Source organism: Thermobia domestica, chromosome 2 (genome assembly GCF_964235325.1).
Source record: "Thermobia domestica chromosome 2, izTheDome1.hap1.1, whole genome shotgun sequence".
Lineage (NCBI taxonomy): Eukaryota > Metazoa > Arthropoda > Insecta > Zygentoma > Lepismatidae > Thermobia > Thermobia domestica.
In genome coordinates this window covers 100,550,521-100,576,830 of record NC_137455.1, presented here as the reverse complement: position 1 = coordinate 100,576,830, position 26,310 = coordinate 100,550,521, and the positions used below count along the sequence as shown (strand labels likewise).

The following is a 26,310-nucleotide window of genomic DNA, read 5'->3' as shown; positions in this document are numbered from 1 at the left end:
GGATTGCAGATATCCAGATATTTATTTGCAATGTCAGTATTGCAAGCTTCATGACATAGTAAAGTTACATTATGTAAGAATATCTGGAGCAGAAAATAAATCGTAACTGAAGGTAAAGCACTGATAGATGTTTACAAATTTGCTTTGCATGACGTGAGTTTTCTTTCTTTCTTTCTCTCTTTTTTAATGGACTTTTAAAACTTTTTTTTTTCTTTCAGGAAAGCATATAAAGACATTTGTAATTTCTTTTCTGTAAAGTCCTTCGGCAAGTAACTCTGTAATTAGTATTAAAAGTAAACATACAAATACTATGGTAAGAATCTTCACAATTATGAATCTTTATATTTAAAAATAAATAAATAAATAAATAAATAATTAAAATTAATAATTTTTATCTTTATATTTGTTACTTCTATGTCTGGTGCATGGGGTCACTGGCCTTTGTCGTAGACAAATACCGTGAGCGTTTTCTCTCACTTTCTTCACTTAAGCATTATCATATATCTCATTATTACCGTCTCGTTTAGCCTGGGCTGTTAAGTCATGAGACATTAAACTAAAATAAATAAATAAATAAATAATTAAATTAGGACTCAAAAAACTATTTTAAGCAAAATTTCATATCAATTCTACTTTTTGTTAGGAAGAGAAAACTGAATTTTAAAAATACAAGAAAATGCTGATGTTTCATTAATTGAAAATAAATCCTTACACATTTTAAATTCATAGTACCTGACAACTGACAGAAAGATGCAACTCCTCTAAAAGCATTCCTTCTTAGAATTTCCCTAGTTTATATTTATGTACAGACTGTCACAAAAAAACAGCATCACTTTGAAAAACTGTTACAGTGTTAATGCTAGCTCTCTTTTACACACCTCGCTGATGACACACCATTCAATTGATTTTTTAATAGTTCCCTAATGTTTATGTTGTGTTACTGTAGTGTACATTATATATATATATATATATATGAACATTAAACAAAAACACTAAGTTTTATACATTAAGTGGCCTTAGAATCCAGAAATGCAATTTAATGCTTTTTTTAAAACACTATTCGAACAATGTTTATCGCTAAACGGTAGGAAAGTTATTGAAACTAACCGAAAAAAAGAAAATTGTTTACACCACAATCTTTATGACACTTCACTATTTTGTTAGACTGCCACGGGCAGCTCTTAATGCTGCAAACCGACGAGACATGATGTTTACAAGTGTTTCACACAAAGTAATAACCAGTCCGTGGTACCACAATCGAACCAGTTCCTCATTGCGTTGTCTCCTAGATTCATATATCTTTCCATGTTGTTTGGTGACATAATATGCCACAGATTCTCAATGAGATTACATCTGGAGAATTTGGTGATTACCATAATCTTTGGAAACCCATCCTTAGACACCAGTCTGCTACACTCCGTACCCTGTAACACGGCGCATTGTCATCTTGAAAAATAAAATAACTCAAACTCGGACCTGAGAAATAGTCAACAGCTGGATGTAAAAACTTTCGATTTAGAGTATCAATGTAATATGCCGCATTAACTTGTTTATTGCAAATTTCAATTCATCCCACTGCCTTTGAGGTAAAGCATCCCTACAACGTGACACTTTTATCAAATTTCTTTCGTTTGAAAACGCACTTTGGCTTCAGACTTTCTCCTTTTCTCGTCCACAGTTTCACTCCACTGTCATTTCCAACAATCATAAACTTCTCATCTGAGAAAATTAAGTGCTGCCGCTATTCATCACTCCATGCATCCTATTTACTCACAAACTCTCTTCTAGTGTTTATATGTTTATCACTTAAAAGTGGTTTCTGTCTTGGAATTTTCTTATGTAACCTTTTTTCATGCAATCGTCTGACAACAGTCATCCGGTTTATGTTGTAACCTGCATTAGAATGGATAGCTGCTGCAATTTCCCTGGAGCTGGAAGCTCTGTCTGGTACAGCCAAGCGAACAATTTCTCGATCCAATCTCAAAGTTGTTTCCATCTTCTGACACACAGTTATCATTCAGAAGATGAATTATGCTCTTCTTGCTTCTGTGTTATTCTACCAACGATATTATGATGAATACCTAGAATTTTGTCGATTTGTCTATTTCAGTAGCCCTCACATCACAGTGTCAGAATTCGTCTTTGTTTATGAAGGCTTGTGTCATACACACTTTTTCCATATTGCGAGTTTCAATGAGATTATAATAATACTCAACGTTTTATAATGTACGTGACCCAATTTCATCTACAACGCAAATAAAAGAAACACTCAATAACATATTTTTCATTAAAAAATGCACTTTACACTACTACAGGAAACAAGCATTTTAAATCTCGACCACACTCGTATTGAGTACAGAGACACCAAATGGAGAGCATCTGAACTACTGTAACAAACAAAATACTGTTGTAATCCTCCTCAAATTTAGAGGTTGTTGTATAGATCAAGTAGATATCATTATGTCACGGAATGGCTTATTTAAATAGTAAATATAAGGAAACCCTTACGGTTGTTCTGAGTGGTGCAATTTTTTGAGACAGACTATACTTACATCACTTCTGACTTAATAACGACCCCACTGAGCGCCGTTAAAAACAACATAAACTTTGCTTCTTCACTTCCCGTTCCTTTTATTTTGTGAATAGATCGATAAATTGAAGTCTACAATTGCATATATATGGAGTAAATCATTGAAAATAGTTTTACGAAACCGTGAATTGCACGTTTCACTCACCGCCTTTCTACATGAACTAGAAAGGGAAGGCTATAACTCAGTAATAAAATAGTCGACTGATAAACTGCGTGGAAAACACAACGCCCAAAATCGATGGTTTTATTTTCTAATGTTAAACTTTGCACTTGTATTGGCTTAATAAAGTTACTTTTTAAAAATATACTATGTATTATATGTAGTATTACGCAGTATTATTTAAAATGTATTATATGAAACTTAAAAATTGGAAAAATAATTGTTTAATATTCATTATTATTGGGTTCACAGAAAGTGAACCTGAGCCATAACAGCAAAACAACTTAAAAATGTTTTCGAATATCAATTATATCAGTAGACAGAATATATTTTCCCCACATATACAGACTACGAACACCTAAATTCTACATACACACAAAAAATATACTCATTTATTTCCATATTTATACTGTAGAGACATGAACATAACAAAATATTAATTAATTTCCAATGAGCCTATTTCAGTAAACACGAGAAAATGTTAAAAACCAAATACCACAGAAAGAAGCATAATAAGAATGGAAACAATAAGTTTCTTTTTAAATGTCAAGAATTAAATAAAACAAAATGGTTACTTATTATTGCAATTATTGTGGTATAAAAATTTTCAGTAAATTTCCATTAAATTTACCATCTTCGGTCCCATATATAATATATAATCTCCCCGACACAAGCATATGTGTTTCACTATGTTACAGTAATTTACTTTCCAATTACCATATTGACCTTATTTGTATGTATAAATGTTCAGTGTTGTCCTTTGTGTTAGAGAAGAAACACCTCATCTAGTTCTTTTCCATGTGGTAAGGTGTCAAGAACCGACGACACGTTGCCACGTTGGATAGCAATAGGTATGCGTTGAATTAGGAAAGATGCTGAACGAACATCTTCAGTAACGATAGAAATGCGTCTGCCTACTTCTCTAATAAAATCAAGGCTTGCAGATCCCCAAGCACCACTAGTCTCGATGGCAATTGGAGCAAAAATAAATTTATCAAGGACGTTGTTGTATTTCCTTTGCTTTTCTACCTCTCTACGACTAGCAACAGCTCCAGCATTCATAACAGCTAAAGCGAGACTTGAATGGGCAAATGTATCTGAACACGTAAAGTTCCATACTAGTGATCTGCCTCTCAACCAAGGAACTAATATCATGCCATCAGGTCGTTTACCATCCGAACAACAACATCCTACAGGTTCACTTATTGAAGGAATTCCAGCTGTGGTAAGGGCTCGTAAAATGATATTCACAGAGGAGTGTCTAGCGTGTCTGCCCATGCTCTTCATGCATGAAAGGCCATACAGGCCACGTTGGTTAACTTGATCCCCGCAAGCTGGACAGCGATGTGGCTCACAAATAGCTGGACCTAATCTTAAGGCGACAGTGATTAGTCATATGAAGACCTAATGGTGGGGAGGGTATTGCATTCAACCATGCCCCAGCATGTAGGGATGAGGCAGCACGAATCCTGGCTTTATCCTCTGGAGCAATAACTGACTGTAAGAGAAGTTCATGAAAATGCGCTGCAATTGGTATATACCAAGAAGCCTGAGAACCTATTTTGTTTATTTCTGGAAGATCTGTATCTGTTAAATTTTTCCATTTTGGTAGAGCCTTCTTGAACTGTGCCATCTGGGTCTAGGTGGTAACCTTGCGGAAGAAGAACCTCGACTAAACGAAGAGATCCGTGGTAGGACGTTAAAAAGGAAGGAATCACCATATCCACGGATCGTCGAATACCAAGACCCCCTAATCTCACAAGTAAGGATGCTTGAATTCAAGATTCGTCGCTTAAGGAGCAGTTTAAAATTGACACCAGACCCATTTTAAGGACAAGATCATATTTCTCCAGTAGTGGAGTCTCATTTCAAGATGGAAAGCATTGTAAGAAGTAGTTTAAACGAGGGATCGACAAAGATGCACGTAGAAGAAAGAAAGCTGCATGGACAGAAATCGAGGAGAGTCGAGGCAAAAAATATTCTAACTTTGATATTTTGCTTAACAGGACATTGGTAAATGCTTCCTTCGTGAGAGCGGCGCCTAGAAGACAAGCATCCTGGTTAGTTAGGAGACATATTCCTGGAGCAGCTTCGTCATTTTTTTTAAATAATAGGTCGAACTTGGCTTCATCTGACCCAAGAAATCCAACTTCACACTTTGAAAAATTCAAATGTAGGCCAAGTGCAGATGCCTTCTTCTTTATTTGTGCTAGAGTTGAAAGAACTACTTCAGGTTCATCAACGATAGTCCCATCATCCAAATACCAAATGTTTAATTCAGTGTTGATTGATTTCACTAAGGAATGAATGGTTATAGCAAAAAGTGCTGGGCTCAGGGGATCGCCTTGTTGTACTCCTCTCTGGGATGAAATAGTATCTTGACCTAAGAATAGATCACTGGGTTGAGCGTAACATTGGTAAACATATGGATAGATTCAAGGAAATTCATTCAACACTGTAGTGAGCATGGAGTCCCGGCGAAGCTCGTTAAATGCGTTGCGAAAATCTAGTTTTAAGATAGTCTTAGGAGCATTGTGAATGGAGCAACAATAAACCCGGGTTGCATGTACAGCTGCTTCGGTTCCTCCAAGTTGATGAGGAGACAAAAAGTTCTTAAAATGCTCCCGTGTTCTGATATATATAATTTTTGCTGATATTCTGCGCCAGACATTACCAACGGCGATAGGTCTAATTCCACCACATTTATTTTTAAGAGCAGTAAGTTTGGCTCCGAAAAACAATGACCGAACTTCCAAGGGAACTTTTCCTGAAATAATTACATTGAAAAATTGGAAGATATATTTAAATAAAATCATGTTGTTCTATCAAGGTATTAATGAAAAAGAATACATTTTCAAACGATTAAGACGTACTTTAACATCTTGAAATATGACATACATATATACATTATTATTATTATTATTATTATTATTATTATTATTATTATTATTATTATTTTGTATTTTGTGTTATAAACGAAAGGGTAAATAACAGCCCAGAATATTATTAGCAGGCTCACTTGTATCTTGAAGCTTTATGAGGAAATATAATAATAATAGTTTTTGCTTAGTGAATAGAGGATTTAACTGAACTTCATGTGAATTCAACTAAAAGAAAAAAATAACAAATATTTATTTGTTATAGGTTTTAAAAAACGGAAATATTACTAAGATAGAGGAAAGAGAGTGATGTAGTGAGGTCCTTTTGTTTTGATCATAGATCATGACGAATAATAGTAATAATAAAAATTGTACATATAAGTGTTAGTCTCAATCTCTGACTTGTTATCCTTTAAATGCTATTTCCTTTTATAAAGGGAGTGAAAAAAATTCACAACTCAGACGATTGTATCAAATCAGGTTGTATGAAAACAGCGAATATACGAGGATAAATCACAAATATTGAAATACAATTTCCATTCTACTTTCAGTGGATCCGTATTTTCTTACTGAAAGTTCTTCTTCAGTGGATTTGTTTCTTACGGGCCATGTTTGAAGCAGTCAGCACCTTAGCAATTGAAACAGCAATGCTGTACCCAGGGAAGTACACTAGTAAAATAAAAACCAGATTCAATGTGACTGAAAAATAGCATTTCACTTCGTGAAAGCTTACGATGGCATTTCATTCCATGTAAATTTAAGGCTTTCGAAGAGAAAAAGTTCTGACTCCCGATATCCTCGTGGTCCCGAGCATAACCTTATAACAATGGAAGTGTCATTTCACAATTTTTATTGCCACCACTTTCCCATTTTGAATGCCAGTTTAACAAGACTCAACCCTCATGTGTTACATAAATGCATTGTAAATACAAACCTTGTATTCTATCCCTATTTTTACGATATAACGCAGTACACGAACCGATCTTGTACCCTGTGCATAAAGTAAAAAGAAAAAAGATCTAATCACGTTTTGAAATCCCCGAAAAGAATAATTGTTTTTCCCATTTCAAAGTTATTTATCATTATGCAGCAAGGGCTTTATTGTTGACTGGGAAAAGATTTAGCGGTAATTTCACGAGAAAAAACTTCGACAACGTGTATTAAAACAGTAATGATTTCTGTATCCCAAACCATTTATTATAAATATTTATAATATATTATCAATAAAACTTTCGAACATTGGTTACATAAAAACTCCATAATTCATACCAGTGCATATCTTGAAGTCATACATCTTCCTAATTCCTCAAAACGTATAACCAAGTTAGAAAAGTTACCGAAATGAATGACTTAATTGTATAAACAAACTTACTTGCATGCTAAGAAAACAGCACCAACGGAAAACATAGGATGAGTAAAAGAGAACTTCTGATAGTGTTGAAGTTTTTCAGCTTGTTGCATATACCTACAAAATAAGAAAAGAAGTACTTATTGCAGTACAAAAGATACAACTAAATTAATATACTGGTAATGTTCCAAACATTATAAAATAGTGTTTAATTATTTGGCAGCTAAACTGTGTTGGAAAGACTAACTATATTTTAAAAATTTACAACCATGGTAGATTCACTGATAATGTTTTGTTAGTTTTTCGCAGCGAGGAAATGGTATTACGCCACTATAGCGTGGAAATGTTTAAATTACTGTCTCCTTCCCTTCTAACAGTTTTATTCGAGGATCATCACTCCTCAGATCAATTAGGTAAAATTCTAAAGTTATCGACCAACAGTTATGGCTTTCAAGGTAAAGACGACGATGGTAATTGCAAATAAATTATTTCAAGGCAATAATTGGAGTATTCCCACAACTCATGCACAGTAGAGATGTAAAACTTGTAAGCTCGGCTATTTGGGTCCATTTATTTCTAGTACTGAGGATAGCAAGTTTGAATCTTAAGGCTCTTCCCTAAGCTCACTTTCACTTTCTTTTAATTTTAGGTAATAATTTAAACAATGAACAATGTCAAAATACAGAAAGTAAGCCAAATAATATATATATATATATATATATATATATATATATATATATATATACAGGGTGGGCCATTTTAATTAATCCACGGAAATATCTGAAAAATGATAAAACATAGAAGAAATGTTTGAAGTACACGTTATATATTGCTAAGGGGGAAAATCATTTCCGCCAAAAGTACCCCTCCCCACCCCCCGGAAATTGGGGTAACGGGGGGTAACTTTGAAATGTCAAATGGGAACATGGGTCGAGTAATACCTCGTTCGAAAGGTCTTGGAAAACTAAGTAACGCTGTATCAAAATTTGTTTCATATGGAGCACCAGTTTCAAAATGGCCGCCATGATATAGTTCGGAAACTCCAGTACCCATAGTATGAAAACCATGGAAGGTAAATGAATGGAACAAAATTGAAATACGTAAATATCATAGGGCATATCGAATGATGTGATCCCTGTGATCCCAGTGGCCTCCTTGAAGGGGTCTTGGGGGCTAACTTCAAAATTTCAATGTCCGACCGGACAACGATTCGGGCGTACGCTTGACTACCCAATGCTGATTGGAAGGCAGACTTCATGGATAGAGAATTGGTGTACTGAGTTAATGTGGATTAATCGTTTTCTCCTGCAAGATGTTTGATTTTGCAAGATTTATCGAACGAGGTACCACTCGACTCATGTTACTATTTGAAATTTTGAAGTTAGCCCCCAAGACCCCTTCAGGGAGGCCACTGGTATCACAGGGATCGCATCATTCGATATGCCCTATAATATTTACGTATTTCAATTTTGTTCCAATCATTTACCTCCCATGGTTTTCATACTACGGCTATTGGAGTTTCCGAACTATATCATGGCGGCCATTTTAAAACTGGTGCTCCATATGAAACAAATTTTGGTACAGCGTTACTTAGTTTTCCAAGACCTTTCGAACGGGATATTACTCGACCCATATTCCCATTTGACATTTCAAAGTTACCCCCCGTTACCCCCATTTCCGGGGGGTGGGGAGGGGTACTTTTGGCGGAAATGATTTTCCCCCTTAGCAATATATAACGTGTACTTCAAACATTTCTTCTATGTTTTATCATTTTTCAGATATTTCCGTGGATTAATTAAAATGGTCCACCCTGTATATATACAGAGTGATTCTTTTAATACTCACGGATTTCATTTGGGTCTAGAATTTCTAACTGAGGTTCCGATTTTCATGCAGTTTGTGGCAAATGATTATGTAAGGATGTGTGATTTATGGGATTATGTTTACTGGTTTAAATTCATTCGGAGTAACATCGGCCACGCCTCAAGAAAAACAGCAAATATTCGCCAGTGTACCTTGCAATTGAAATGAGGTTTTGGATTTTTTAAGCGAAATTGCAGAATACAAATTAAGTGTTAGCGGTAACATCCAAAAATCCCATGCTGAATAGCTACAGCCGATTTCTTGCGACAAACAACGGAGAGATTTCTTGGGCGACCTAAGGAGTCGATAAATGACATTTTCCACAAGAGCTGCCTACAGGGTCCGATGCTTCCCTGTCTCACTCAGAAGCGATCCTGTTTCTTCCAATTTATTCACTAACCACAATGGCATATTATGTAACTATCTGGGGCAGAACGTGAGGCAAATTTGTTTCTAAATGACCTTCGCGAAGCAACAACAGATTCCGTTTACCAAAAACTTTTAACAATAAACTCATGTTGCTCTAAAGAGTATACTATTCTCACTGTGTCCTGATTATACTCACACAGTAGCACAGAATTGTACAGCGCAATTCCCAATACAACGGCCCAGTTTCTTATTCTTATTGACCTTGGCGAGGTTTCCATGTACGAAGAAAACTCAAATCCTCACACCGCACCGCACTTGATTCCAATTGTAAGGTACACTGACGAATGTTTGCAATTTTTCTTGAGGCGTGGCCGATACCACCAGGATGCATTTAAACCAGTAAACATGGCCCCATTTAATCTCCCATCCTTCCTTGTTCATTTGCCACAAACCGCATGAAAATCGGACTTCTGTTAGAAATTTTAGACCCAAATGAAATCTGTGTTTTTTTAAACACCCTGTATATAGAAATAGGAATATGCCACTATGACGCTTTGAGACAACGTAGTGTGACATCTAGAGAAGAGAATGTAGTGTTCGGCGTAATTGTGCGCATGCGCAAGCGCCTCTCACATGGCGCAAGAGAGAATCAGGCAGTTGTGTGTTCCGTCCGAATCATGGTGTTCACATTGAAATAATTCGACGACTGAGGAGCAGCAGGGTGTTATCAGATTTCTGACTGCGGAAGGCGTTAAACCCATCTATATTCATCGCCGGATGGTGGCAGTATACGGAGGTAACTGTGTGTCCGACAAGTAAGTGAGAAAGTACAATGCCTGTTTTCATGAAGGCCTGGAGAGTTTGAGTGATGACCCGAGACCAGGCCAGGCAAACACAGTAATTACGGCCGAACTCATCGACAAGGTGAACGACCTGGTGAGAAGTGATCGGCGTATCACAATGTGAATGTTGTCAGTGATGGTGGGGACAAGCGCTGGAACAGTGTGGACAATAGTGCACGACAGGTTGGGTTACCGAAAGGTGTGCGCACAGTGGGTTCCCAAGATGCTCAACACAAAGTGTACTGGACAAGTTCAAGTGGGAGCAGCCTGAGCATCCCCCTACAGCACGGACATGTCACCCTGCGACTTCAATCGGTTTGGTCTGCTTAAAAAAATCTCAAACGGAAGCGCTTCAACTCGGACGACGAACTGAAGGACTGGCTGCTGTCAGAACCACAGGAATTCTGGGGACAGGGAATTCTTAGAGTAGTGAAACAATGGGATAATTGTGCTCATGCCTCTACTTTTGAATGAAGACTTCGATTATAGCCACAGTTATCTTTTTATTTGAACACCCCCCGTATAAACTACTATATGAAGTATTTTCAAGACTTTTCATATAGTGTATAAATTTGAGTGCCCAACAATTATGACGTCATGAACTAGTGCACCCAAATAACTGATCTATAAGAAAAAGTTTGGAAAGGTTACTAATTTATTTAATAGCGCTTTTTATATGCTACTTGGCTCATTTTCGAAATTCCTGATTTTCTTCGTTGTCTTTAAGTTATTCATTAAACATAAGGGTGAGCTTAACGAAGAGCCTTAAGTAAGCGCGTGAGTTTCATTAAGGTCTGCGAATCTGAGCTAGCATAAGCTTCACTGATATTAATGAGTATTAAATTCTTTGAAAATAGTGAGCCCGACCACGCACGAGCCCGAATAAAACCCGATTGCAAATGGTCACTGCACACAGTATTTATCAAAACTAGAACTTGCGAACTCTTCAGAGGTTCGTTCTCTTAGCACAGTCATGTCGGCCACATCGCTGAAAATAATCAGCGCAAACTAGAAATCATGCAGTAACAGATAAACATTACTTTCCTTATCCTACATTTACACACAAACTTTACCAAGAGGATAAGTCTATCTTTATTGTCTTCAGTGCAAGATTCAGTGTAGTCACTAGATACAAAAAGGTCGGCGTTTTGGGATCCGGTTCTTTCCCTCGTAAAGTCAATCATACCATACCCATCTTTCCGAAAATTTTCCTTTCTTGCTTCATTTAACTTATTTTCCTGCAGTAGACACTGCAATTAACGAAGATATTAATCCCAGTTCAACGTAGGCTGATTATGTTTATTCGTTTTCAACATGGCGTCTTGCTCTTTTGCTGGCAAGATTATTATACAACGTAACTTATTATTTATGTTGTTTGAGTTACCTAACCACAGAACTTTATCAGTAGCTGAAGTCGTATACTTTATTATTTGGTTCTCAGTTAGTCTAAATTCAATCAATACTAAGAAAAGTAGCTCATCTTGAGCCTCTGTATTTATTACTTTAATTGAATACTTCTTTTCTTTCTGGGAACGTATTCAGCACCATTTTTATTACTGCATAACCGGATCTTTATTATTACATCTCCTATTGTAAGTTTTGCTTTCTTTAAAGAGCAATTAGTGCAAAGTATTTAATACTTTAATTTCAATTTTTGATTGCCCTTAATAATTGTACCTGAATTTCCCGTCAATTCACAGTTTTTACAAAATAACTATACACGTTGATAATTTATGCGGAATTCCATAATATGTTTTTAATTTATACTTTCCATTTATTTCTGATTTTTGTAAACATTAATTCTACTAGAAGATTTCACAGTTCGCAAATTTTGTGAATTTTAGAACTAAGATGGTTGAACATTTATTTTGGCTTACGCAAATAAAACATAAAAGCAGAAAAGCCACGTTTACGTCTCGTTCTTAGTTCCAGTACACTTTCCTACAAGCTTCACACATTCTATTTGAAGAACTTAACCTGAGTTCTATTTGTGAACTTCAATAAATGAATTCCCATCTTAATTATGTTGTTAAGTTGCATAGTAGTAGAAGTAAGTTTAATCACAGTACTACTATTTTCTTTATTGTTATATCGGTGTCAATATATTTAAAATAGAAACCTTAAAAATAGCGTATAACTCTTCTCTATATAGGGTAAGTGAAAAACAACTAGGTATTTTTAATACTTTATAAAAATTATAATATTAATGATATCATGATGAAAACAGTGCCATCATATAAGTGTATATTAAGATTTCACACTGCCTCCTGCACTTAGTTCAACTGACCGCTGGAAATAATAAAAAATACGCGTAAAGTAAACAAACATAGCGGACCACTTATCTGTTTATGAGGGAATCCAGATCGCAGCCAAAAAAGCAGCTCATGAAAGTGAATTATCAAGCAATCATGCAATACGTCTGGTTTTGCGTACAGAGCTCAATTTTCACTCACAAAAATTTATGGACGCATGGATTCAAGAGGTTATTGCCAACATTTCAATTGACTTCCTTCCAAAAAGTATCCACTGTATCCCTGGCTTTTTGAGGAAGCTTGTTAATCACACAGGTGCCTAGTTGAAATTTAACATATTCTTTTGTTTTATTATCTAACAAAGAACATGTACACTTTTTTCTAGTAAATAAGGATCAATATTACAGAATTTATAGCAGGTTTTTATTACCTAGTTATTTTTCACCCATCATGTATACAGAATATAAATACTTGTTCAACCTATGATTCCACATAATAATTTTTAAAACATGTGATTAAATGAAGTTTCAGTTTATACTTACATTGTAACGCGCAACAAACCATATCAGTTACAATGAAATGTAGTGAGTGACTGAAGACGAGATCACAAGCAAGTTTAGAAATTATTTTGTTGCAATAAATATATTGTCACCGTAAATTAGTTAATATCAGTTACATTTTTAGTACATTTATTATTGACAAAAGTAAGTTTCCTGACTGCAAGATTCTTGGCATTACTAGTACAACCGCAGAAAGTTAGAAACTACGAAACTACGAAGTATTCGTTGAAAGAAAGAAAGAAAAAAAAACTGCATTCTCAATCTGCCCTCTATCCTACTAGAATTTTTATTTTATTTTATTTTATTTTTATTTTTTTTTTTTACTTCTTGAAAATCTTTATTCGTTCTTCCAGAATACATAAATACTTGTGTATGCATGTATGTGATAACAGAGAAAGAGATACTATTGTTTTATATGAATGAATGAAATGGAATCCCTTGAATTTCCGCTATTATATACATATATATATACAGGGTGTTAATGAACTACACCGACAAACTTTAAGAGGCGATTCCCCACATGAAAATAAAGAGAAAAAGTTCATATGAACCTATGGCGAAAAGTGTATGGTTTCAGAGCTAGGGATGTCCAAAATCGCGAAAAAGACAAATTTCAAGAGACCCTATTTCGAATTCGAGAGACTGTGGATGGTGGTCCTTATCAGCGTAAAGGAAGCCAGGCATACACAATCTAAAAGTGCATATTTCATCAAATGTCAATAGGTATAAAGGGTATTCCCTACAGGGTGTAATTGTCAGATGTGTTTTCAATAGAGTTTTGAGATATACACTGATTCCAAGAAGAGTCCAAAGTAGGCAGGAGGAAAACCTTGACAGCAATGGAAGTCCAATGCTTCGGAGGGAAGGTGGAAGTGTTAGGAACCGGCAGCTTAATGTTTCTTTGTGTTCGCAATGACGTGTGATGATATGTATTTCGTCACGGTATATTTCGTTTTCTTCACGTATAAGCGTGAAACAAAACATCGCATCATGCGTTTTCCCGAGTACGAGAGACCGTGTTGCTGACGCTCCTTAATACTTTCGACATCGCACTAAAGGATTCCGTGTTCACTGCTATCAAGGCTTATCGTTTGCTACTTTGGACCAATCATAAAGTCAGAGCATATCTTAAAATTCGGTTGATGGCATGTCCGGGAATTTCACCCTGCAGGGAATAATCCGTACACCCATTGAACATTAATGAAATATGCATATCTGGATTACGTATGCGTGACTTACTTTACGCTGATAAGGACCACTATCCACGGTCTCTCGAATTCGAAATAGGGCCTCTTGAAATTTTGCGTTTTCGCTATTTTGGACAGCACTAGCTCTGAAACTATGCACTTTTCGCCATAGGTCCACATGAACTTTTTCTCTTATTTTGATGTGAGGAATCACCTCTTAAAGTTTGTCGGTATAGTTCATTAACATCCTATATATATGTATCTGAACTATATGAAAGTCACTACATTTCAATTTATGTTACTCTGTGTCTTAAAAACTTAAGTCTGAGGACTGACGTTTCTGAAGCATGTTCATTATACTTCTTACTGCGTTTCATTAAATTAAATATTATGTCTTTAAAACGGTAACACGATTTAAAACGATTCTTTTTTAAATATATTTATAGTTTATTATACCTCGCTCGCTACTCTCTTATTTTTTATTATTTTATTCTTACATTGACTTTTACTATCCTTTCTACCTACAATCTTATTCACTTTTTTGCAGTTATCTCCGTGGGCCGTGTCTCATCCTTTTTACTTTTTCTCCTCTTGAAACTCCACTGTCACATTGACTTAACTATTGAAAGCACATTTACCATTATAGCAATAAAAATAGATGACAATGATATGTGGCTCTCTCTCCCTTCCTCCATTATTCTCTCGTTGTCAACTGCTACGATGAGCCTTTCAAGATATGAAAGCTAAGTGTTCCTTTTCAGTGTGTTTTTGTTCAAAACTATCTATCATATAAGTATCTTTAATTCTGATTTTTACATGACTATGCTGGGATTCATTTGTTTTAACAGTAACTGAATATATATAAAACAGAATTCTTTCATGATATTTACTAATAGTCTTTTAGTTAATATAGTCTAAAATGTACAATTTTTCTGAACAAAGGAACTTATTTCTCTTGAAAGTAAATACAACTACTACTTTTTTTGATTGAACAAAAAAGAAAAATTAGAATTAACTGGAGGAATAGGAAAGTGACTTACCTTTTTAGAATTTTCTCGGCAAGATCCTGTACTTGTGGAATACCCAGTTGTTCACAAATTTCCGCTACTTCAAATTTTTTATCTATACCTAATATCTGCGCAACAGTATTGTACTCTTTATTATATAAAAGCAATTTTCTCGTTGCTAACCGAAAAGTCGCATGCTGTAATATAATATAAATTTCAATTAACAAAATTAACTATATTAAAATACAATTTTGAACTTAAAAAAAAATATTAAAAAGTATTCAATTAATATCATTTCTGAATACACAATAATTATTACTACCCAACAGATCAACAAATATGTGCTTGGCACATCAAAACGTGAACAAAATTGATTATCCTAAAGGTAAATATGCATTACGCAAAAACAACAGAAAAGTTACATATATTCGTTTCATTACTACTACCTAATTACGACAATAGAACGATTTTTTTTTCATCCATGCTGGCGCCAAGTGAACTTTGTGTTGGACAAACAGCGTGATTTCAATAAATGCCTCTCGTGGGGTTTGTATAACCCCTCCCCCAAAAAAGTACAGTACTTTGATGTATTTTATCAATAGTAAACATTATTAAAACGAAACAATATTTAGAATTTCTTTGATTGCAATTGCATAACAATAATAACAAACTACAAAAGTATCACAAAAGAAACATTCATAAACTTAATAAAAAAAAAAAAGTTCCTTTTGTAGCATAATCTCTTTGAGCAATGTATGGGAAATTTAGATCTGAATATAATACGAATAATATACGCGAGTGAAACGTGATAATCCACAAATATATTTTCATCAAGATTTTAAGAATACTTACACTGTTACGAACATATTTCATTTTTTGGTTTAAATCAATTGTCTGTTTTGAAAAAAAAAAAAAAAAAAAACAGCTGCTTTAAACCATCTTGGTTTAAACCAGCCAACCCTGCCAGTTCATAAGTAAGTTCTTACTTAGGGACAATTATATTAAGTTTGTACGGTAATTACTAAGGTGGTAAGATGGACACTTACTTCGCTGACTGCGTCTGTAAGGTTTTTCCTCAGAGTTTTAACCACTTATTCTTGGTCTTGTCCACCCAGTTAAGGCATTCACATGAAGATCTAAACAAGTTACTCACTCTTTATTTAAATAAATGAGTTTGATCATACTGTACAGATTCTCAAATCATCTTAAGATAGGTCTTGACTGCGATTAACTAGAATACTTACTTCATGATAGTAATTGGCACATTTTAATCTCCATGTGGGTAACCTGTTGAGCTAGGCCACTGAAGTGGTTCCTGTGCAGAACTTTTACAGATCGTAATCAACAAATTAAGTGTTCCACTTATCTCTTTAACAATTAGATTAAAATGCATCAATTATTGTCTTTCTTAAGTAAATCTTCACAATAAGTCGTTCGATCACGTAGCAAGCATTATTTACATCATGATAATTTAGCACTTAAATAATTATCAGTTTCTGCTTAGGATTTTTCTATGAAATGCCAAAGCAGATAAGCGAGATTTCTCGATCTGATCTGATTAAGTTTCGCTCTTTGTTTCATTTCGTATGTGCTTACTGTCGAATTATTATACAGAGCACAATTATTGCAATATACAATATTATTATCATTCTTTTAAATTCATTCTGGTCGGTGAAGGCTTCGCTCTGCAAAATAAAACAGAATAAAATCCAATTGCTGTAATGGTGGGAACCTGAACCTCAATATCCTGTTAGCCGAGCGAATCGCTCTATCAACTGAGATACCAGCAACTCGATTAGTTTTCTATAAATCTGAGGCTTTGTTCCTCGATTCCCAATAAACCTTCAATATCCTGGGAATTATCACAATATTGCGAGCGGTGATTATATTTAATGAAAAAAACCCGGAAAGTCTAATAGCTGAGTAATAGCCTTTCCGCTTTTTCTCATCCTGGGAATTATTGGAGAAAATTCACTATGGCGAATACTTTGAATGAGGAAACTATGGAACAAACAAGTTCGTTACAGAAATTGTTATTTTCATATAACCTCTACACATTACGAAAATGAAATGAAATCTTTGAGTTTTACGTCCCATGGTTATGCCGATTAGGCTAGAGGAGACGGTGATGATGATGAGTAATGAATGAAATGGTGGAATGAAGAAAATGGGAGGAAACGGGAGAACCCCGAGGAAACCCACGCACACGGTGTTTGTCCACCACGAAGTTCACTTGGCGGGGGCTGGGATCGAACCCGGGACCTCAAGCATCAGAGGTGAACGCTCTACCACTGAACCACCGCGGCCCCTCTGCACATTACGAATTTGAAAACTCCCAAAATAACTGCTTCTTAATCTTTTTTCTTTTTGTTTTTTCAATTGAATTTACAAAATATTTATATGCTGATGGTGATAATAGCTTGATAATTTTGCTACGAAAATATCATCATGGGTATGATTATTAGAATATGTTAATATTCTTGTTATTTGTATATAAATTCATGATTAATGTTTATTAATTAAATTCAGTAAACAGAAATCTCTATTAGAGCAATTTCAGCAGTTGTCAATGACATCTGTAACGCTTCACGAACAATTGTTAATACTGTAGGGAAGAAGAAAAAGTTAGATCGTAACAGTTTGTTCATCAACCTGAAGTTACATAATTTTTATGTGATATATTTTACACGTAAATGGATAATTTAATCAGTGAACGAGGCAGTTGTCTTTGAAATTGTGATTAGAAGTTACTTCATTACAATACGATCGCTCTTTTATGTACGGATGACGCCGTTGATCTCATAATGGTTTACTAGAAAGTTGTTTAGGTTCCCACTACGTTCGTCCATAGCCATAATGTATGTTTTAATTCTTCTACACAGGGTTGGCAAAAACCATGGTTTTTATTGAAAAAACAACAAAAAAAAAAAGGTTTTTTTTTTTGGTTTAAACCCGGTTCTTTGGTTTAAACCAGGTTTTTTTGGTTTAAACCCGGTTTTTTGGTTTAAACCACGTTTTCTTGGTTTAAATAATTTACTCTATGTATTTATATTAGATATGGACAGAAATTAGCTTGTTTTGCCTTGGTGTTATTATGCAATAACAAGGTAATGCTGGAAGGGGTCACATAAGCTTAAAGCGGAATGCAAACCGCTTCTCGACTTACATCCAAGAGAAATTGTCCATCTCGACACGAAGCCGGGACTAATTGGTCACAAATGCGATTGCCGACTCACTCACGAAGGACTACTGATAAAAATACGTTGTACTGATCTTTACATAGGCGTACTTGTTAATATAATTGTCAAGAGTCATTTCAAAAGGACACAAAGATGAACACTTACACAAGTAGAATTATATATAATCGGGAAACTCCCGCCTTAGTCATTGGGAAAATCCTGTTATTATTTTAAATGTATTTGTATGTAAAATTTTAAGGTCAACATATCATAATCATTACGCTAAAACTGAGGTATTAAATTACAAATTTGGTATGTAGATATCATTCAATAAAATTAAAACAAAGTCAAATCCAAGTTGATGTTGGAAGCTACGTAGGCAGTTAATAAATTTTGCCAATTTCTATCAATACGAGGCAAGCTTGGCTTCTTTATAAAAAAACAGGCATTCATTCAAGTAGAAATATATAATTTGGTTTTATTTCGTATGTTTAGGCCTAACATCCTTATGAAATACCAAGGTTATCACGGAGAAGACTTTCGCTTAAAGGGACACCTCGAATCGCTACTTAGTTTACATTTGAAAGATGGGTTGTGGTTCGACCGAGAATTGAACACGGGACCTCTTGATTAAAAGGTGAAAAGTAGATAAACGTAATGCGGGTGGTTTGATATGTGGAAACGTCACCATTAAGTTCACACGATTTAAAGCATATTTTTTTCTTTTCTTTTTTTCTTTTTTTGGTTTAAACTTTTTTTTTTTTTTTTTTTTTTTTTTTTGGAAAAAACCAGCTGGTTTAAACCAGCCAACCCTGCTTCTACATAATTCACTACGGTACCTATTGAAACGTAAGACGTTCTCTGTAATGCCAATCTTTTTGTTCGTACATTGGCACATACTGGTGTTTCTTGTAACTTTATATCTAGCGTAATTTCCACTGTTAGTCTAATAAACCTACATGTTGGGCAGCTGTAGGGAGCTATACCAGTTTCAACGATGTTCGCTATTGAGTAATTGAAGTATAAAGTAACTAAATAAAAACGTAAGAATTACGGTAAAGCGTCGATGCTAAATGTATTTATGTGTATACCAATGCATTACTAGTAGCTCCACCTATTGCTATTTTGACTTATCTATGAACCGCACGAGATTGTGCAAGCTTTGGTTGGAATCTGTAGCTCATGTATGTTACTACACTTCCTGATGCCAAATTAGGTGAAGCAGATAACTGAATAAGTAACATTATTTATACAGCAATAAAACAGTGATATTTGCAAGACAATGGTCTCTTATTTGTACATTCCGAACGTAGTTGAGCCTATTATCTATAGAAAGAGTACTATACGACAATCCCAAGATCTTAGGTAGCTGTTACATCTTTTATGCTCGACTGCCATAACCAAGCGGCATACATGAACGATGCCTGAGCTTGTATCCTGTGAAAATTAAATTTATATTCTGTTACTGCTTTGAGGTGCGTGTCGACTTGAACATATCCAAGATGGTGTGTCACAACTACAAACTGCAGTATATACGTACAAATATTTAATTGTTTATTTGCGCTTTTATACAGCTACGTATGAAATTACGACGGAATAACGTACAAAATTCATGCAATACCAGTTCCAGCAAGACCAGGAATCATTTTTTAGTGCTATTTCTAAATAGTTTCATACCTGTTGGTACAAAGGTGCGTATATAAACATTTGTACTCCGCGCAGATTGATACCTTGATCTTTACTGCTCCTAAAGTTTTACAACACATTAACTTATTCATTAAAAACATTATATGCACAAACATAGTTTCTGCAATATTTATTTTACTTATCTAAAGACATGATTTGACGCATATTCGTATAGTTAGTGAAAATATAACTTACGTGTCCAAACGTCCGAATGTACTTTACTTGCACTAGACTGTTTCAGCAATCTCTGCTGCCTTCGTCTGTAGCTCTGACGTGAACATCATTAACGCTAATTCAGCAGATTGCAGTCGATTTCAAATTTTCACAGTGATTAATTCTAGTGCAAATTAAGAAGTTACTGGAAGACTTATGGTTTGATAAGAAAATGGCCATTGCTTAATAGGAATTTCAAGTGATTGCTTACGTTGAAAAAGCACGTAATCTTGTATGTTCAAAACCACGACAGTAACTTTACGTGTGTTTATCAATGGTGAACTCATTCTACAAACCTAGTCCTACATTACGTATATTGTTAGAAAAGAAGTTATAGCGCAAAATATTTGCAGTAATATATCGTTCAAAAGAACAGTGTTTGAGTATAAAGAGATTTACATTAACTACATAGTGCAGAGTTTAAACATCATTTTTCAACTGGGTACATGAAAACAGTGCAAAATGAAATTCTGAGAAATAATAGTAATAATATTGTTTCATGTGAGTTTCTGAGAGCAACAGCAATTGCTGAAACAATTTTCCACAATTAAAGTGCCTTTGGAAGCAGTAAATAGTTATTCTTTTACTAAGTATTTATTTTACTTTCCTACTTGCTTACAGAACATTCCAAACCAACAATGACATAAAATAACTGAAAATTACACAAAATACTTACTCGATTAACTTTCTCTCCAAGCGAACGGGCGGCTAGTTCAAGACAGATCACCATAAAATGTGCATTGCATATATATTCTATTGGCTGTCCATTCGTTTTCGAGTCGAATAGCTTCATGTATTCTAACGCCTTCCTGTAGAATACAATAAAATAGGCACTGTGAGCAAAATCAACTCTTTAATTGCAACAAGAAATGAATTTATCTGAAATAAAACTACGTTAACACAAATTACGAAGTATTAAAAATCATTGTTTTATTATTTAGGATATGTCTGTGTCTGTACACTATCAAATCAGCTGTTAAAGAGATTAGCCAATCATTTCAATCAACCACTTTCCACTACGCTAACACACTCTGAAATTTTCACAGATTTGAACAATTATCTCACCTACTTCCAGTTCTGATTCTTGGGATAATCCTTGCACTTCCAAACTTTTGGTTTTAACCTGAGGTCTTGCTCTCGAAAGATAAAAATAGGAATAATAATACCATGAAAATATAAAGAAGTGAACTCACCGGGAAAGAAAGCACTGATGGTATTTTATTTATCTTATTCCACTTAAGTCAGTGAGATGATTTCATAAACAAGTTTATATTGGGCTCCAAAGAAAACTTTGTGAATTTCTGTTATTATGTTGTGCTTCTTTCTTTCATCTTTTTCGTCATATCTGCAAGGTGATCTACCAATAATCAGTGCAAGACTGAGGGAAATTCCTCAAGGTAAAACAGGAAAAGAGGCTTACCAACCTATGTCTGAAAACCCCTGCATTAGGAGCTACAGACGAACTGCAGAGCTGATTAATGCCAAAACCATTTCATCCTAATATAAGCGGCAAATAGTCTCAGTTACGTCTTAATAATAAACAGTTACGCTAATACATGTAGCTACCTACGCTATTGTTTAACTACCTGACGCTAATAGATCCCGCTACCTTGCCTATACAACAAATTCCTTGAATAATTGCATAAATATGGTGGATGATTGGTAGGCAAACTCAGAGAATGTAAATCTGCTAAATGTAAAGAATTAAAGCTTCCAATTAAGCACAATTTTAGCCTATGGTGTACAACAGGCCGAAGGCCCGAGCAGAGCAGCTAGTGTGGAATCGATATGGTTATTACTGTCAAAGACTCATTACTTTCTGTATTCAAAATTGTATGAGAATTACATAATGGTGACCCAAGGATATTCTATACAACGGTAGGTGTAAATAAGCGTGTGTGCATCAAGCATGAAGAAACTATTTCGATGTAGCAATATGATAATGGCGGACCATTTAATAACATGTCAATGTATCAAACTGTACAATGATCAATTAATTACATTCCAGATCCTAGTTATAGTTGTATTGTGTTAAAATGCTGGAATCATGGTGTTATAATATGTGTTTCTTATAGTCTTACAAAAAAAAAAAAAAAAAAAAAAAAAAAAAAAAAAAAAAAAAAAAATTAAAATAAATAAATAAAAAAAAAGAGTTTCTCGAACTGCCTGAAATTCATCTTAGATATGTTATTGCAGACCGTCTAAATTATGAACTACTGTAGTCTAGACAGTACTTTGCACATGGCCTTACAAATAAAAGTCTGACGGACTCAGGTTTGGTGTGCGAGCCAGCCGCGTAACTAATCACCTCTTCGTATGAATAGACTTCCAAATATGTTGCTTACATAAGTTCGCTCCTCCATAAGGAAAGGAGATGGATCTGTATCATGCGTACACCAAATTTATTTTCTTGTATCCAGAGATATACTGTTCATAAAATCTTACTTTGACGTTGATAAAAATAAATATATATGTCACTAGTTAAACGACAAGGGAGAAAGTATTTATGGCTCCAAATGGTCTCCGACAATTCCAGTCCCGACATTTGCTGAAGTTTGTTATTATGTCCCAGAATTTAATGAGGGGTTAACATATGTCCATACATGTTGATTATGTAAATTGAACGTATCGTCTCCTGTAGAACTAGCTTCATCGTGAATAAATTACGCACACGATTTTCTGTGAATTTTCTTCCAAACTATTCAATATGTTGTGCTAAATACTCAGTCTTTTCTCGAGCATAAACTTGTTGCAACTGACAAGAATACAGAATTTGTTCGTAGAACGGACGTCATGTTCTGCTTTGGAGAAGGTCTTACTTTTGAAGCAGCATTAGGCATACTAATTTTAAGATGTCATGCTACAAAATTTAATATGCTTCCTCTTGCTTGGATTGAAGCACTGTTGGTGATATTGCCCGATCACAAATTAATTAAAACCTACTTATTTCATTACGTCACTCCTCAACTACCGTAAATATTCTTCTGTCGGGAAATTGATTAGGAAAATGTTTTAGATACTAATGTCATTGTGGTCTTTTACGGCCATAAATTCAACCCACTTCGGCAATTTCAGCAGAAAGGAAAAAAAAAAGTGGGCGGAAACGGGGAACCCCGAGAAAACCCACACACACGGTGTTTGTCCACCAGAAAGCTCACTTGGCACGAGCTGGGATTGAACCTAGGACGCCAAGCACCAGAGGTGAACGCTCTACCACCTAGCCACTACGGACCCCTTATTAATCGTAAAGTAATAAGGGCGCATTCGTTCGTAAAACTAATTTTATATTGGAGCTTTTGATGCAATTGTGACAAATAATAATTTACAGTTTAATTGATTTTTGTTATAATGTTGGTCTAATAAATAGGCTATATACAAATTACAAAAATCAATTTAAGGGAAACTGTCAAGTGAATTCACTTACGCGAAAATGAAAAAAATATTATTATAATCCAGTACGTCTTAATACAAATTTTCTTCGTAGTCATTTACATGTTGATAAGTTTTCTGAATTATTATTATTATTTACTTTAAGATTTAGAAAAAAAGATCATCCGACTCACGTACTGATGAATTGACGTGCTTGTTAGGAACAATCAGAACAATTTAATGCAAAATTAACGGTACAAATAAAATCTAAAATTCTTACTATTAAGTGTTCCACAATGTGAGTTATTCACAACTAGAAAGGTTAACAATTTTAAATTTATAATAACATGTTTGGTATGTTCAGAAAAGATTCGTGGTACAGTGAAACCTCTGAATAACGGACACTGATGGGACATGATTATTTCTTTGCAAATGAAAAGTATCCGTTATAAAGTAAAGAGAATACATTATGGGAGGTGAGAGGATATCCACTTTTGCGGAGGAACAAAAGCAGCTGGAGGATACGTTTATATGGACTGTAAAATATACTTCATGTGTGGGAAGTAAATGTAAGTCCTCTTTTAAAAATCTATTAATTCGCATACTGGCCGCACTAATACTAAAGATAATTTAATAAGAACATGCAACATCATTATTGCTCGTAAATATTGAGCATTAATTGTAGAAAAGGAAACGAATAATTTCAAGTTCAGCCTGCAATTATTTGTGTGATGGTTCAACAGGTAATTTACTTATCACAAAGACATTTCATGCCAAAATATGTATAAACTGAGAATAATTTCTGTCTGTTATGAAGGGTAACTAAAATGGAGAGAGAAGATTCCCCGTGTTCTAGAAGAAAAGGTTCTGTCTCGCAAACATAGGTTTTGACGGAAAAAAATAAATAAATAAGAAAAAAATAGATTTTCGACATAAAATATATTGAATGTTGAAATTTATGTATATGTGTGCAATCTGGATTTAACCTATGTTTCATGTATGAAGGTAGACCCACAACTTGTATATATTCAATAAATAATGCTGGAGGCACACAACATTTTACAAAATTTACACTAAAATTCACGTTCTGCATGGAAAGACATGTAAAGAAACAAATTTCTGAAGGCGGGAGAATTATGCAGTAAGTAATACAGCTGTATTTTATGTTTACAAGTGTAAGATACTAGTGTAAAAATCATCACAAATGCTTCGACTGTTAAAATAACTGAGTGAATTATGAAAGATGACTGCCTTAGATACGGTACTGTTTTTTCTGCCGATAGAGTATTTCTGCACAGTGTACAAAACCTGCATTTTATGTTTACAACTGTAGCGTTATTAGCGAAAATCCACGTGTTTTCACTAACTCTGCTTATAGGCAAACCTACCGTCGCTGACACGCCTGCTCCTTTCGGACTCCCCTTTCCCCCGCGTGGATCCACCAGTGCGCCCTTCTTTGACTCGTCTAGAGCATTCGTTAGTGGCCATATAGTACAGCTTGGTTTGTATATCTTGCACTTCATGGCATATGTCCGGATGCTGCATTTATCAAATATTGTGGGAAAATTGAAATTTCAACGATTACTTCTGATGGCCGCGTTGAACTTCATCTATACTAACCGGGGTAATCACATGTAATCCAGTGTGAATCTTATGGTAGGCAATAACGAAATCAGTGAAGGAATTATAATTTTTCAACGATTATTTCGAGTGGTGTGTGTAAACTTGACCTGCATAAAGTGTTCACAAGTTTGCTAAATGTTTATTTAATTTCCAATGGTTTTCGTTTTTCCGATTAGTATGATTGTAATCCGATTAGTATGACAATTCATGATTCCAGTTCCTCATAATCTGATAAATGAACCAGAAAAACGAACATGCTTCCCATCAAATGTTATCACTGTTCCTCCATAAATTGTAATTTTCCCAGAAGCTTTATTATTGATAAATAACCATCTTATATGCAACATATTTACAAATGACTTGTTTGGCGTTTTGAAATCGTTTTAGTCGACTAAAATTAGTTGGAAATTTTTAGTTATTTGTATGCAAATGCATCACCATATATCACAAATTTATCAGAATCAGTATTATTACTATTAAACAATTTCAAAATAATGTTCATACCATTTCAAGTACAAGGGCACATTGTTAAAATTTACCGAAACAGTCAAAATAAGGCTTTCGAATAAGTCATATTCTATGTCACTTCTCCACATGAAGTGTATTATGTAAATTACTTCTCTACATTAACACTAGCTAAGTATATTCAGCAAAAAAATATAATATTTATACATACGGGACAACCTGTTGAGAATTCCAGCCTAAGTCTTGTGCCATTAACGCCATAAACTCTTTCTCCATTTTATTTTTTTCAGTTCTTTGTTTACTCCCTTCACCTAAATTTTTTTCCCGTTTTGATTATATAAACAATAAATTTCCCGACACTTAAAACTTCACAAATACTCTTCTGCTTTATGACTCCATCTTAAAATACTCGCCACCAGAGTTGCCAACCTTTATTACACACGCTAAAGTAAACTTTCTTTTTAATAAACCTCATTCTGAATATTGTGACCAAATTTGTTTAATCTCGAAATGGACGATCTTATTGTATATTATATATAAACTTTCTTTAAATTTGCTTATTTCGCTTCGCTTCTTCATCACAATATGACATATTATTTTAAAAACAATAGAATAAGGATATAAAGCAGATACTAAATTCAAACATAATCATTCTGTCCGAGAACTCCATTTCCTATAATCTTCGCAAAATCTAAGAAGCACAAAGCAACGCAAAACA

The 26,310-nt window shown here is 34.6% G+C and overlaps 1 protein-coding gene across 1 annotated transcript in view; it reads right to left on the bottom strand.

The window, feature by feature from the left end:
• Orc6 (Origin recognition complex subunit 6) overlaps positions 1-26,022 on the bottom strand; it is a 35,112-nt gene extending 9,090 nt beyond the window's left edge. The window contains exons 1-4 of the mRNA XM_081744287.1: positions 25,804-26,022; positions 20,812-20,944; positions 15,091-15,254; positions 7,002-7,094 (exon numbers count right to left, since the gene is read on the bottom strand). Of these exons, the coding sequence (XP_081600413.1) occupies positions 7,002-7,094; positions 15,091-15,254; positions 20,812-20,944; positions 25,804-25,868 (455 nt within the window). The 5' untranslated portion in view covers positions 25,869-26,022. The remainder of the gene's footprint in view (positions 1-7,001; positions 7,095-15,090; positions 15,255-20,811; positions 20,945-25,803) is intronic.
• Positions 26,023-26,310: the final 288 nt, after the last annotated feature.